Source organism: Salvia splendens, chromosome 5 (genome assembly GCF_004379255.2).
Source record: "Salvia splendens isolate huo1 chromosome 5, SspV2, whole genome shotgun sequence".
Lineage (NCBI taxonomy): Eukaryota > Viridiplantae > Streptophyta > Magnoliopsida > Lamiales > Lamiaceae > Salvia > Salvia splendens.
In genome coordinates, this window is record NC_056036.1 from 33,845,293 (window position 1) to 33,861,122 (window position 15,830).

The window sequence follows — 15,830 nt, forward strand, 5'->3', positions numbered from 1 at the left end:
GTGGAAGGGTACAAAGTGATGTGGAAAAGTTGGAAATTATTTGAGTTATGAACTGTTATGGTGTTATGAACTGTTGATGTATGATGAACTTATATGAAAGCATGTGGCTGATGTGTGATGATATGATGACGTGAATGTTGATGTGAGCTCTTATGTGAGTATGTGTTGGCCTTTTGAATGTTTGAACTTAGACGTGATAGAATTTCACTAGTGCTTCTTGGACCTATGATAGATAAGAGCTTTTGGCCTTTGAACACCAGCGGGTTTGGGTTAGAACAGCGATACGTGCATACACACTCTCTCTCTCTCTCTCTCTCTCTCTCTTCTTCGGTTATGTACTCTGTTTTTATACGCGAGGCGGTTGTTTCTGTTTTTCTATAGATGGCGCGTATGTTCCGAACCGCGCGACGGAGTGATCGCGATAGACTTAGGGCACAGAGGGTGCTCAGGGATTATAGAGTGTACCGGAAGAAGGATCACGTACCGTTGATCGAGTTCGTGGCACACTTCGACACCCTCTGGAGGGCAGCTCAGGAGTTCGGAGTGACAGAGCATGACGGCATTGAGAAGCTAATAGATTTGCTTCCCGATAGCTGGAAGGAGTGGGCCGAAAGAACGACGAGGAGGTACACGTGGCATGAGCCCGCTACCGATGACATGGTGGGTGACATGGCTGGCTTTCGGAAAGCCGTGTATTGTGCACTGGTGGACTCTCGAGAGGAGCAGCCCCCACAGGAGGTGGAAGAGAGGGTCGTGTATCAGGACAAGTATGTGAGCATGTACGAGGGTGAACAAGGGTATGAAGATGATTATGAGGAGGCTCTGCCAGGGAACTCCGAGGAGGACGACGACGAAGACCCGGAGGAAGGGCCTATGGATGAGGATGATAGAGTCGTAGTCTAGAATTAGAATAGTTCGTTGTCTTTTCAGTTTTTGCTTTCAGTACGATCTACTCTTGGGAACAATGTTGGCCTTCTTTCTTTTAATGAGAATTTGATTTTGGTTTATATCCTATGTGTTGCATCTTATACTACATGAAGGTTTTATAAGAATTTTGAGAAAGTGGTAATCTTGGATGAGAATTAAAGTAACACTTATGGGTATTGAATCAGAATGCCGCCAAGACGGGGACGTCAACCACGACAAGGAACCAACGTGGGGGCACCACCTCCACCACCACCACCTCCACCACCACCACCTCCACCCCCGCCTCAACAAGAAAGATTCATAGTTACGTTCTCAAGGCAGAATCCCCCAAAATTTGACGGACAAGGAGACCCATCCAAAGCGGAAGAGTGGATACGCGGCCTCGAGCGTATCTTCAGGGTCATGGAGTGCACAGATAGGGAGCGCATTGCTGGCGCTACCTTTCAACTGTCAGGTGCTGCCGATTACTGGTGGGAGACTCGGCAAAGAACTATGAATCCTGCCCGCCTGGAGGCGCTAACATGGGAGGAGTTTAAGGTGGAGATTGACAACAAGTATGTCCCAAAGACGTACAGACGGGCCAAGGTGGTAGAGTTCCACACGCTAAGCCAAGGCCGAATGACTGTGACCGAGTATGACCGAGCCCTCGCGCAGATGGCACGATATGCGCCCGAGTTGATGGACACCGATGAGAAATGGGCGGTGAAGTTCCGGGCCGGGCTCAGAGATGAGATAAAGGCCGCGTTGGCCTGTCGAGGAGAACTCTCCTACTCGGAGATCTTGACTTGTGCACTGGACGTGGAAGATGCACTCCCTAAGCCAAGAGTTGTGGCAACAACAAACGCGACACCCCTACAAGCTCAGTCAGGCCACCAAGAGAAGAGGAGGTGGGATGGTGACCAGGCTCAGTATGGTGGTAAGAGGCCACAACACATGAGGAACCCACCCTACAATGGCGGGAGACAGAATACTTTCCAACCGAGGGCAAACTTTCCGCCGAGGAACCCTCAATGTGGAAGGTGCTTCAAGTATCACACCGGGGAGTGTCGAGACCCTAGGTGCTTCAACTGTGGTGGGAGTGGCCACTACATCCGAAATTGCCCAAACAAGCACATGGGAACGGGAACGAGACAGAACCAGCTAGGCTTCCGTCCACAACCCCAGGCTTTACCTGCACCTCCACCACAGCAACGCCGCCAAGGATTGCCATCGCAAGCAAGGGCCTACGCCTTGAAGGGGAAACAGCCGGCAAACGGGAAAGAAACCTTTGAGCAAGGAAACTTGGCAGGTATGGGCACACTTCTCAATATGCCTATAGTTGTCTTGTTTGATACGGGTGCGTCGCATTCCTTTATATCAACGTCTTGTGTGGATACTTTGGGATTACATACTGTTAAGACCGAACCCACTATGAGTGTGACCTCACCGGTAGGCGGGACTATAGATATATCCCGATCTTGTGCATGTGTGAACTTTGGAATAGGTGAACTCAGTTTAGTGGCTTATAATTTGCAAGTAATGACGATGGGTAGCGTAGACATAATCTTGGGTATGGATTGGTTAGCGGAGAACCACGTTACCCTTCATTGTAGAGAAAGGGAAATCTCGTTTGAAACCCCCGGAAAAGAGCCGATGAAGTTTCACGGAGTCCCAATGAGCCGACGCAAGTCCATTATCTCTGCGCTGCAAGCCACTACAATGATGAGGAAGGGATGTCCAGCGTACCTTGTTATTTGAATGGGGAGGAGAAGAAAGACAGGAAGATAGAAGATGTGGCGATAGTGAGTGAATATCCCGATGTCTTCCCCGATGCATTGCCGGGACCCCCACCCGACAGGCAGGTAGAATTCACGATCGATCTGGAGCCCGTATCGGCACCAATATCCAAAGCACCTTATAGGATGGTGCCAAAAGAGTTGGAGGAGCTTAAGGTGCAACTGCAAGAGTTGCTGGAATTGGGATTTATTAGACCTAGCGTGTCACCATGGGGAGCACCAGTGTTGTTTGTAAAGAAGAAGGATGGAACGATGAGGATGTGCATCGACTATCGGGAGCTAAACAAACTAACGCTAAAGAACAAGTATCCACTACCAAGGATAGACGACTTGTTTGACCAACTTCGAGGGGCAGGAGTCTTCTCTAAGATGGATTTGAGGTCTGGGTACCATCAGTTGAGGGTTCGGCGAGAAGATGTACCCAAGACGGCGTTCCGAACAAGATATGGTCATTATGAGTTCGTTGTAATGCCTTTTGGACTGACGAACGCCCCGGCAGTGTTCATGGACCTTATGAACCGCGTGTTCCATCCATTTCTGGATCGGTTTGTCCTGGTTTTCATCGATGACGTGCTCGTTTACTCAAAGAACGAAGAGGAGCACAAAGAGCACTTGAGAACCGTCTTAGCAACTCTAAGGGACGAGAAACTATATGCCAAGTTCAGTAAATGCGAGTTTTGGCTCAAGGAAGTGAACTTTCTTGGACATGTAGTAACCTCAGATGGAATTCGTGTAGACCCGGCTAAGGTGGAAGCAGTGCAGGAATGGAAGCCACCTTCTACACAAAATGAAATCCGAAGCTTTTTAGGACTGGCGGGCTATTATCGAAGATTCATCGAGGGATTCTCGAAGATAGCAAGGCCAATGACGCAACAACTGAAAAAGGGAGTCAAGATGATTTGGACGCCAGAATGTGAGGCGAGCTTTCAGTTGTTGAAGGAGAAATTGACCACCGCACCAATCCTAGCTGTGCCGGAGCCAGAGACTGACTATGCGGTATATACGGATGCGTCGAAGGTGGGACTGGGATGTGTGCTTATGCAGAAGGGGAAAGTGATTGCATATGCATCGAGACAATTGAAGCCCCATGAACTGAATTATCCGACGCATGACTTGGAACTGGCAGCTGTGGTGCATGCTTTGAAGATCTGGAGACACCATCTCTATGGAGTCCATTGTGAGATATACACGGACCATAAGAGTCTAAAGTACTTCTTTGAGCAAAAGGAGCTGAATATGCGCCAACGTAGGTGGCTCGAGTTGGTGAAGGACTACGATTGTGGTATAAATTACCATCCGGGAAAAGCAAACGTAGTGGCCGATGCTCTTAGTAGGAAGTCTCAATCTCAGCTGGCCACCTTTCTTACTATCGAGGAGAGTATAATCCAAGAGTTCAGTAAGATGCGCTTGGAAGTGGTGAGAATGCCCGAGACTGTGGAAGGGATAGTAGCCACGTTGGTGATGGAACCCGACTTAAGAGCCAGAATTGTGGAAGCTCAACGGCGAGATACGCTACTAGAAAGGATTCGCTCAGAAGTGAGGACGGGTGAACCCGGAAGTTTCCGTGAGGCAGCGGATAACGGTCTCACCTACAAGGGAAGGTTGTGTGTGCCCAAGGATGAAGGCTTGAGGATGGAAATCATGAGAGAAGCACATGAAACCCCATACGCTGCTCATCCAGGGAGCACCAAAATGTATCAAGACTTGAAAAGACAGTTTTGGTGGAACGGTATGAAAAAGCATGTTGCAGCTTTTGTGGAGAGATGCCTAGCGTGTCAACAAGTAAAGGCGCTACACCAACGGCCCTATGGGAAATTGCAACCCCTCGAGATTCCGGAATGGAAGTGGGAACATATTGCAATGGACTTTGTGATAGGACTGCCAAAATCCCAGCGAGGGAACACGGTGATTTGGGTGATTATAGATCGTCTCACCAAATCTGCCCACTTTGTGCCGGTTCGTGCCACTTATGGATCCGATCAGTTGGCTAAGGTATATGTACGGGAAATTATACGCTTGCATGGAGTTCCAGCGACAATCACATCTGATCGTGATGCTAAATTCACTTCTAGATTTTGGACAAGCCTGCAGCGCGAGTTGGGGACTAAGTTGAGTTTCAGTACAGCGTTCCACCCGCAAACCGACGGGCAGTCGGAGAGAACGATACAAGCCTTGGAGGACATGCTACGAGCCGTGGTGCTTGATCGAGGCTGGGGTTGGGAAGAAGTACTGCCATTGGTTGAATTCGCGTACAACAATAGTTACCAGGCGACTATCAAGATGGCTCCATATGAGGCATTGTATGGAAAGAAGTGTAGATCGCCACTTTATTGGGATGAAGTGGGTGAGAGAAGAATTCTCGGACCAGACTCTGTAGAAGAGATGATAGAGATTGTCCGACAAATCCGTGGGAGGATCAAGGAGGCACAAGATCGACAGAAATCTTATGCGGATGTGCGAAGGACCGAGTTACAGTTCGAGGTCGGGGAAAAGGTCTTTCTGAAAGTTTCCCCTTCTAAGGGAATGACTCGTTTTGGAGTGAAGGGAAAGCTGAGACCCCGATTTATTGGTCCATACGAGATTTTGGATAGAGTCGGCGTGGTAGCATACAGGTTGGCCTTACCACCAAGCTTTGGGAATGTGCACAACGTCTTCCATGTGTCACAATTGAGGAAGTACGTGTTTGACCCCACACACATCGTTCACCAAGAAGAGATGATGGTCCTAAATCCCGATCTAAGCTATGAGGAGAAGCCCGAGGCCATTTTGGACCGAAGAGTGCAAGAATTGAGGAATAAGTCAATTGCTTCGGTGAAAGTACGGTGGAGGAATCATGGAATCGAAGAAGCAACATGGGAATTAGAAGATAAGATGAGAGAGAAGTTTCCAGAGCTGTTTGAGTAATCTAACAAATTTCGAGACGAAATTTTGTTAAGGTGGGAGGAATGTAATACCCGAAAATTTGTGGAATTTTATTCTTTTAATTAAGGATGAAATTTTTATGTTTTTGTGTTTAAAATATGGTGTGGAAAATATTATTTGGGTTTATTTGATTGTTGTGGATGTGGTATTTTCTACCTAGGCAAATTAAAATGGAATTAAGTAATTAAGCTATGAATAAAAACTCCTAATTAACAAATTAAATCCCTCCCTCCCCAATTCTCTCTTCTTTTTCGAAAAAAAAAAACCTCCCCCATCACCCCATGATTCTCTCAACCGCCCCCACTCCCTCATAACCGATTTCCCTCCCCCTCTTTTCCATTCGTTCTCTCTTCTCGGTCTCTCTCTCTCTCTCTCTCTCGCTCTCTAGCTCTCATCTCTCTCGAAGTGTGCTCTCACGGTAAGCTCTCGCCCCTCTCTCTCTCGGTTTACCTTTCCCCATTCATCCCCTTCTCATCATCATCTTGGCTTCTTCAAGGTGTTACGCTCGTACGTTGTAAATCGGTGTAGGGAAAGCTTCGAATTTACGTTTGAACTATCCAAGAAAGGTAACCAAACCCTAACCCTTGTTTAATTCGAAAACTCATGCATATAGGACGTTTTGGATGGTTTAGATGATGAATAGGGTTTGTGGCTATGTGATATGGTTGAGCATGTTTTTGGTAGTAACTGGCAGTGGGTTCCGACCCCTTTTTATCTAAGCAAACGATCTCCGTTGGGTACGAATTTTGAACTGTATAAAGGTTAATGTGGCTTCTGTGTGGTGTGTAATTTTCAGCCTCTTTGGATGTCGTATGAATTTATTATGATTTTTGCAAGTAAACTGCGCAGTTTCGCGAGTTGTATGTTTTTGGGAGATGTTTTCATGTGCAATTGGCGTGATTCTGAGTGCTATGTTTTTGTGATGAATGTGGGTGTGTTTGACCAAGAGATGGCTCGGGAAAATCAGTGTTTGGTTCGAGGGTTTTGCGTGGGTTGGCCGAGAGTTTTAGGGGCCGGCCTAGGGCAGTGTTGTGGGGGGGTTTTGAAGGGATGATCCCAGGTGTCTGGGTGTGTTTTGGGACGGAGAATGTGTGGTGTGAATGTTGTATAGGATTTGAGAATCGGAAGTTGGAGGAAAGTGAGTGTGCACGGGACGAGCCAGGCGGCCGAGGTGCCGAGCCAGCGGCCGAGGTGCCGAGCAGGCGGCCGAGATGCCGAGCCAGCGGCCGAGGGGCCGAGCAGGCGGCCGAGGTGCCGAGCCAGCGGCCGAGGTGCCGAGCAGGCGGCCGAGGTGCCGAGCCAGCGGCCGAGGTGCCGAGCCAGCGGCCGAGGTGCCGAGCCAGCGGCCGAGGTGCCGAACAGGTGGCCGAGGTGCCGAGACAGCGGCCGAGACACCGAGCCATGTCGAGACGCCGATCCTTTTTCCGAGTTTTTCCGAACCTTTTCCGAGCCAAGTGAGCCGTTTGCACAGTAAGGGTATGCCAGGACTTGGAGTGCTGTGTTCGTGTGTTGTGTGCGCGTTTTGGGTACGTCGTTTGCGTGCGGGGTGTGTTTCGAACGTGTGACTTTGTGTGTTTGTTTTGTAACATGTTGTTAAGTGTATGTACGTGTAACGTGCTAGATGTTGAAGTCGTCTACGTAGGAATCATGCATTGTCGTTTAAAGTCTCGTCTCTTCTGACTCTAATCATGATACAATTTATCTTTCAAAAGGGTGATCGTTTACGAGGAAAGTGTGGTTGAAGAAGGGAATTATTTTAAAAGCTAAGCAATCGAGGTGGGCTTTTCTACCCTACTTTTACGTGGGTTGTTTTTAATACGGACTCTGTTCCGGAATTGTTTATGGAGGTGAACTGTTTGTCTTGCCAAATGTTTTGATTTGAAACCTATCTGAAGTGGTTTACCACATATGTTTAATCGAATTCGGGTCTGTTGGGCTGCGAACCCTCAGGCTAGTGTACACGAGACTGGGTGCCATCTGAGAGCAAGTTGGCCGGTCTAGATGACCTGGGGTGTGGCCACGCCCCTTGTCACCGTTTGGATCAGATAGTGTATGATTGAGGGAATAAGGGTGGCAATATCGGAAAATGACTGCGCAGTCGAATTTATGAAATATATTTTGGTGTACTTGGGTTATTTTCATTACACTCAAAACCCCAACGTTACACTGTTATGGCATGACAAACTATGATTTTGGCGTGTGTCCACTGAGTGCAATAAGTACTCAGCCCTGCATGTTGTTTTCTTAATGTGCAGGTTGAGCGGCGATGGGGAGGACGGATGTTGAGCAGTTAAAGTCAAAATGCGTTTCACTTTGTTTTGGATAATGTCGTGTCGTCATACCCGGCATTATCTGTCTCTTGATCTTCTTCCGCTGCTTGTAATCCGAAACAATGTTTTCATTTAAACTCTGGTTACTTAAACTTTTGAAATGTCGCTACAGTACCTTGTTTTAAAATGAATTTCCTTTTATTAAATGTCTTTGGGTCAAATATTCTTGTTTTTCCCCTTTCTTCCCCGCTTCTTTACTCCTCCCCTAGTCGCGGTCCACCGTACTTCCTATCCTTAGGAAATGCGGGCGTGACAATTTTTATCAAAAAAAATTCTGTATACATATATTGATTGGAATGTTGGGTACTATTACAACCTCCCAACCTCTTTTCAAGGGTGATTTCACAAATTTGTTAACTTTCAATATTTAAATTAACAAATTATTGATCGTCTCTCATGTCAATTTAGTTATACATATTGTATATATATGGTGTATGTTTTAAGTTATCCGATAAAGGGGTGTTTGGTAGATATGTCTTAACATGTGATAACTCAAAGTGAGATGATTTATCTTGATTCAGCATAGATAAGATAACTTAGAGCATCTTCAGTGGACGGATGTCCCACTCGGACATCCACTAGGACTTCCTAAAAACATCTCCTGCCACGTCACTAGGACTTCCCATCCCACTGCCACGTCACTAGGACATCCGCTTCACAATCCGCCCTTCTCATCGCCCTTCCCACTAGGACTTCCCGCAATAAAAAAAACCACAAATTCACAAATATATGTAACGGAATTATAATTTTGACACGAAATACGGAAAAATTGCAAATGCTTCATTAAAAAAAATTTACATAAAAATAAGAAAAAAAATTACATAATAAAAAAGAAAAAATTACATAATAAATTTTTTGGCTCGGCTCACTCCTCGTCGTCCGTGCCGCCCTCGCCGTCGCCCGTGCCGCCTTCGCCGTCGCCCGTGCCGCCCCCATCGTCCCCGCCGCTAATCTCGGCGCCATCATCTCCAATGGGTGGCATCCCCAAATCGCGCCGACATCCATCAATGACATCCTTCAACATCCTTTTGTACACAGGATCTGTCGTGCTATGCCACCTATGCATGGTCCGGACCAAGCTAGTCGTTATCTGTGCGCGGCGAGACGGTCGTACTCTTCTGGGGGAGCAGGGGGTGATGCGATATTTTAGAGTTCTCAAACAATGTATAAAGATTATCAAGTTCAATTATTTAAACTCTAATAATACTAGTAGGCAAGAATACAGTATCGTAGTAGTATTTCAAGTGTCGATCCACAGGGAGGCGAGATTGCTTACACTTAATAGGACTACACAAAGCATGTAAAGATTTTGTTTTGATTTTGAGAAGGTTAACTAACTTAAGCTACTAAAGTGAGGTTTTTAACACGTGAAGACAAGTCACTCCAAGTTGCTCTCTAAGCTTGCGTTGTTACACACCATTACAACGAACCATACGACGGGATTAAAATTATCAACCTAATCGCGTGCACTGAACATGTCTACGACGTATAGTTCACAGTCAGCTGAACACTTGTTCCATGAACCAGCTTTCAACGACATTTAATTCCTGCAGATGCGCGGGAACAAATGTCGTCTACTATCATTACTTACCTAATCCACTATCAATTTATCCCCTGAACAGTTCTAAATCGATAGCATACCAACAAATGATCAATCCTAAGCTATGTTAAAGTGACGATAGCTAAGATTTAACAACACTACATCATTAGCCAAAAACGTAGCATTTTAATTATCAAACACATTGTTGGTATCAAACGTACGATTCAAGGTGTTAAAACAAATATACAAGCCTAGATTACAACTTGGAGCAACAAAGAGAGTCTAGCCTATACACATAGTAGAATGTAGAAACAAAACCATAGGTGTGTGGCTCTCTTCGAGTGGAGTCGGGATTCGGGAATTGATGGTCGGAATAATGGTCGGAATGCCTTCCTTCTCTTCTTCCTCTCCTCCTTTCTCTCTGTCTTTCTCCCCCTCCCCCGTGTGTCTTTTTCGCTTGTTTTTTTATACTCAACCGTCGATTGAAACTGCTGAAAACTGCTTGACATTCCGAACGCCCGACCGGGCGATATTAGAAGAGGGAATCGCCCGACCGGGCGAAAGGCTGCTGCGTGGCTTCGCGGGAAACGCCCAACTGGGCGTTTAGTTGAAATCAGCACGCCCGACCGGGCGAACTTTCTGGACTCCGCATGCATAAATGGAAACGCCCGACCGGGCGTTTAGCAACTTCAAAACGCCCGACCGGGCGAACTCTCTGGAATCTCAGCTATGCATTTTTGACGAACTTCCAGCTTCTAACACCCGAAACTACACTTAAAGCACGACTTGGTGAGCTACAATTAACATAAAAAACCGGGGTAAAGAATAGGAAATATGCTTCGCATCAAATACCCCCAAACTTGAACACTTGCTCGCCCCGAGCGAGGTTTATTTTCAGCACAAAAACTCAACACAAGTCTACCCCGCAAAGAAATTTTCATCACAAAGAATCATGTAGGGACGTGAGTGCCAAAATCTGAACCCCCAAACTTTCCAATCAAGATTTCCCACTCTCAAGAACAATCACTCATCCCCTTAAAACTTCAAGTCAAGATGCACTTCAAAGTAAGTCCAAACATACGATCAAACAACTCAAACCGTCATCATTGACTCATCAAGCAATACTAACCACATAGACTCACAGATTTCAAATCGAACTTCTTTAACTTTACCAAGTTCTTTACACAACATCCACAAGCATCAACGATAAGGTCCAAGGTCTTATTTCAAGGTTGTAATGGGGCTAGGGACGAGGTAGGATACATATGGATAGTGAGCTCGAAGGCTACACAATTGAGTGCCAAATTCTTCCCTCCTACAACTTCCTTCCAAAGAACAAACAACAAAAAAATTACAACCAAACTCGAACCCCCCCCAAACTTGAGATCTATTCTAGACAAGATTACATCAAACAAATATAGAAGCACTATCTTTATTCCATCAAACTTTTTCTTTTTCTTTCTTTCTTTCTTTTTTTTTATAAAGACCTCGACTTTTGCAAATTTGGAGGTCGTCTTTTTTCTTTTTTCTTTCCTTTCTAAGAACTTCATTCTTTTCACATTACATCAAGTACTAGATATGTCTACTCTTTACAATTCACCACCCACACTCAAACTCAAACCACAAAGCTCAACTTGTATTTAGCACCCAAATAGTAGCAAGGTCTATCGATGAGGCTAAAATTAGGCTTATTTCAGTGGCTAAGTGTTTGGCTAAGTGTTTACACAAAGAATAAGAAATTAAGCTCAAGGTGGCTTCTAGGGGATCATTTGATGGACTAGGCATGTGATCATTTGGCCATGTAGTTCATCCTAGTTCCTTATCCTCTCATATCGTTAACACAAACGAACGCAAGCACTTCACTCGATAAAGCAAATCAATCCAAGATAATTTCCACAAGTCATGTGATTTTCATACTCTCCTCAACTCAAGAAATCGGTTGTAATCACAACATGCTCTTTCAATTAAATTCATGCACCCATACCATTCATCCTAAGCTTCAAAGTTCAAGTAAAATTAAGTAAGATTTCCTAACCAGAAAGCCGAAGATAAAGCATGCACCCGTCAACTACATAGATTCAAAACATCTTTATCACGCAAAACACCCAAAAACATACATCACAAATCATTCATAACCCCCCCAAACTTGAATGCATCATTGTCCTCAATGCATGCAAAGAAGACAAATAAAGTAAAGGGAAAGGAAACTCCCCCAAACTTGGCATGACGTCCATAGTGCATTCGGGTGGGAGGGTTGGTGTAAAAATCCTTTGCAAGTGTGCTTCCTCCTAAGCTCCAATCCTAACTCCCAGTTGCTCCTACAAAAAGAACAAAAACTACAAAAAGAAACACTCAATTCAAAAAAAAATGTTAGAGGAAAGAATTGAGCAAACAAAACCTCCAACATATGAAATCAAAAATAAAAACAAAAAAAAAACTTGGGTTGCCTCCCAATCAGCGCCTTTGTTTATAGTCGTTGGCTCGACCTTCTTCATCCTTGTCTACCTCTATCCAGGCTCCAATAGGCGCTTCCCCGCCTTCTCTTGCTTGATCACCACATTCTCTCCATCTACTCGAAACATGACCGTATTTGTCTTGGTCTCTATCACAACATCACCGGTTGCTAAAAATGGCCTACCAAATAGGATAGGCATATCCTTGTCCTCTTCCATCTCTAGGACAATGAAGTCAACCGGGAGTACAAATCTATCAACCTTCACCAAGACATCCTCGATGATACCTTTTGGTTTCACAATTGAATGATCCGCCAATTGTAGGTCAATGTCGATTGGTTCAATCCTCGCTTCTAGACCGATTGACCGTGCGGTTTTCAGAGCCATCAATGATATTCCCGAGCCTTGATCAAGTAGGCACTTTGGGAACTTCTTATCTCCCATCTCACATGGGATCACACAGCTTCCAGGGTCTCTTCTCTTTGCCGGCATCTTTCCCTTCACAAATTGTGAGCAAAATGCGCTCAATATCACCACACCATCGTCTTGTATCTTCTCCTTTTTAGCAATAAGATCCTTAAAAAACTTGGAGAATTTAGGAAAGTGTAGGAACAAATCCACCAGGGACACATCTACATTAACTTTCCTGATAATGTTCATCATCCAATCGAGTCCTTTCTCTTTAATTATTTTCCTACCCTTCTTCTTATTCTCGACTGGGAAAGGTGGTGGCGGGATAAAATCTGGAAAATTAAATGGACACTTCGGGTCCATTGCCGGACTTAGTGGATTCTTCTTGTGGATATCACTCATGGTTGACTCTTCTTTTTCTTGTTGACCTTCCCTAGCTTCGGTAGTAGCCCACTCAATCCCCTCGTCCGTCCCTGCGTGCGAGGTTTGTGAGCCAAACAACTTGTCCGCCCCTGCGTGCAAGATGTTCGAGCCATTTTGTGCATCTAGCATGATTGGAGACTCAAGATCCTTTCCACTTCTTAACTTAATTGCCTTGCACTGTTCAAAACCTTTAGGATTGGGCACCGTATCACTCGGGATAGCATTAGGAATTCTTGTGTGAGATGCTGTAGCAATCTGCCCAATTTGAGTCTCAAGATTCCTCATTGTAGCTTCTAACTGCCCAAATTTTTCCACGGTCTTTTCTTTGAAGTAGTCATTCTCCTTTTGACTCTTAGTCATAAACGAGAGAATCTGTCCCAATTGATCCTCGACTGATGGCTTCTTCTCATAACCCGGAGGTTGAGTGTTGTACCTCCATTGAGTCCCCGAAGTGTTGCTAGGACCAGCTTGATTCCAGGTTGCTTGTTGAGGCCTCCAATTCTGCTGATTGTTGTATTGGTTGCTTTGGTTGAAACCTTGATGATGGTTACCAATGTAGTTCACGTCCTCCACTGGTGGCCCTTGAAGACTTGGACATTGATCAGTGTGATGTCCACCTTGACACAACCCACACTTCATAACAGTCACTGCTTGAGGTTGAGGAGTTAGTTGAAGAGATTTCACTGCTTTCGTCATTGAAGACATCTGGGTTCTAATGTCCGCCAATTGAGCCTCAATGGCTGTCACTCTTTCCGCATCTTTGGTAGCACCAAACGTATCTCCTACCTTCTCAGCCGCTCTTCTTGGATTATGCCAATTCCTTTGATTGTTGGCCAACCTTTGGAACAAGGCTCTCACCTCATCATGCGTCAAATCATCCAAGTTCCCGTTTGAGCCTGCAGTGACTAGTCCCGTGCCCTCATTGTTGAGACCTTTGTAGAATTTTAAAAGGTCATGCCCCGGAGCTAGTCCATGACTTGGGCATTTCCTTAGCAATTCAGTGAACCTCTTCCACGCTTCCGCAAAAGACTCATCATATTTCTGTCGGAAGGTAGTGATCTCCTCTCTCAACTTCTCAATCTTCATCGGAGAGTTATATTCCAAGAGGAACAACATCTTCAACTCTTGGAATGTGGCTATGTTGTATCCCGGAATAGAATCATACCACGCCCGTGCTTTATCCCTCAGTGAGAAAGGGAATAAGGCCCTCTTAATCTGATGATGGTCCACATTCGGGGGTCGATGAGAGTTCGTCAATTCGTAGAACGCGTTGAGGTGGCTCATTGGATCCTCATCGTCTCGCCCATGGAAGAGATTTCCCCCGTTCACCAAGCTAATGTAATGAGGAGGAATGTTCACGTTGTCATTCGCGTAGGCGAATTCTCCTAGAAAGTCGACTCCCGACCTAAGAGTGTCACCGAACCTTCCTCCAGGTGGTGGGACAGCGTTGTTGTTATTATTGTCGGCCATCGACTCAGCTTCTAGATCACTGTCACTACTCTCAAACAATGGGTTATCTCTGATTGGACTCGGCGAATCTTGTTGAATTTCAAACCCGGCTGAACTTCCTGACCCTTTCCTTCTTTGAAAACAGAGTAATCCGAAAGGCGGTGTACCCTGAGATCTCGTGTGCATTCACGACTTTCTTTTTTTTTTTTGTATTTTACCTACACAACAGAAAATACACCAAGCACAAGCACAATATAATTCCTATAACCGAAAGCGAGACCTCTCGACAACTTCGGGGTAAGTCCTATAAATCGCGTGTGCTAGTGCGCAAACAAAACTACCTAAAACTAAACTAAGAGTTAGCTAAATATTACCTAAAATAATACACTCCTTCGTCTTCAATGTACCTATAAAACTCAAAAGAAAAATCAAACAAAACAAAATAAAAACTAAAACAATTAAGCATAAACAAGCTATTGCCTCCCCGGCAACGGCGCCAAAACTTGATGCGATATTTTAGAGTTCTCAAACAATGTATAAAGATTATCAAGTTCAATTATTTAAACTCTAATAATACTACACTACTGCAAGAATACAATATCGTAGTAGTATTTCAAGTGTCGATCCACAGGGAGGCGAGATTGCTTACACTTAATAGGACTACACAAAGCATGTAAAGATTTTGTTTTGATTTTGAGAAGGTTAACTAACTTAAGCTACAAAAGTGAGGTTTTTAACACGTGAAGACAAGTCACTCCAAGTTGCTCTCTAAGCTTGCGTTGTTACACACCATTACAACGAACCATACGACGGGATTAAAATTATCAACATAATCGCGTGCACTGAACATGTCTACGACGTATAGTTCACAGTCAGCTGAACACTTGTTCCATGAACCAACTTTCAACGACATTTAATTCCTGCAGATGCGCGGGAACAAATGTCGTCTACTATCATTACTTACCTAATCCACTATCAATTTATCCCCTGAACAGTTCTAAATCGATAGCATACCAACAAACGATCAATCCTAAGCTATGTTAAAGTGACGATAGCTAAGATTTAACAACACTACATCATTAGCCAAAAACGTAGCATTTTAATTATCAAACACATTGTTGGTATCAAACGTACGATTCAAGGTGTTAAAACAAATATACAAGCCTAGATTACAACTTGGAGCAACAAAGAGAGTCTAGCCTATACACATAGTAGAATGTAGAAACAAAACCATAGGTGTGTGGCTCTCTTCGAGTGGAGTCGGGATTCGGGAATTGATGGTCGGAATAATGGTCGGAATGCCTTCCTTCTCTTCTTCCTCTCCTCCTTTCTCTCTGTCTTTCTCCCCCTCCCCCGTGTGTCTTTTTCGCTTGTTTTTTTATACTCAACCGTCGATTGAAACTGCTGAAAACTGCTTGACATTCCGAACGCCCGACCGGGCGATATTAGAAGAGGGAATCGCCCGACCGGGCGAAAGGCTGCTGCGTGGCTTCGCGGGAAACGCCCGACCGGGCGTTTAGTTGAAATCAGCACGCCCGACCGGGCGAACTTTCTGGACTCCGCATGCACAAATGGAAACGCCCGACCGGGCGTTTAGCAA

The 15,830-nt window shown here is 45.1% G+C and overlaps 1 protein-coding gene, 1 long non-coding RNA gene and 1 other non-coding gene across 3 annotated transcripts; 2 read left to right on the top strand and 1 right to left on the bottom strand.

Annotated features, from left to right (window-relative positions):
• The first annotated feature begins 6,009 nt into the window (after positions 1-6,009).
• Positions 6,010-7,985, top strand: LOC121803553. Its single transcript, XR_006051066.1, has 3 exons — positions 6,010-6,190; positions 7,337-7,400; positions 7,880-7,985. It is a non-coding gene; the product is annotated as an uncharacterized LOC121803553 (long non-coding RNA).
• A 4,016-nt stretch (positions 7,986-12,001) lies between these two features.
• On the bottom strand, positions 12,002-14,416 carry LOC121804164. The gene has a single exon (XM_042203700.1). It carries the CDS (start codon positions 14,414-14,416, stop codon positions 12,002-12,004), a length of 2,415 nt encoding a protein of 804 aa, XP_042059634.1.
• On the top strand, positions 13,749-13,855 carry LOC121806100. The gene has a single exon (XR_006051633.1). It is a non-coding gene; the product is annotated as a small nucleolar RNA R71 (small nucleolar RNA).
• Positions 14,417-15,830: the final 1,414 nt, after the last annotated feature.

Excerpts from the sequence above, each read along its gene's own strand:
- LOC121804164 (XM_042203700.1), bottom strand. The coding sequence starts at position 14,416 with ATGCACACGAGATCTCAGGGTACACCGCCTTTCGGATTACTCTGTTTT.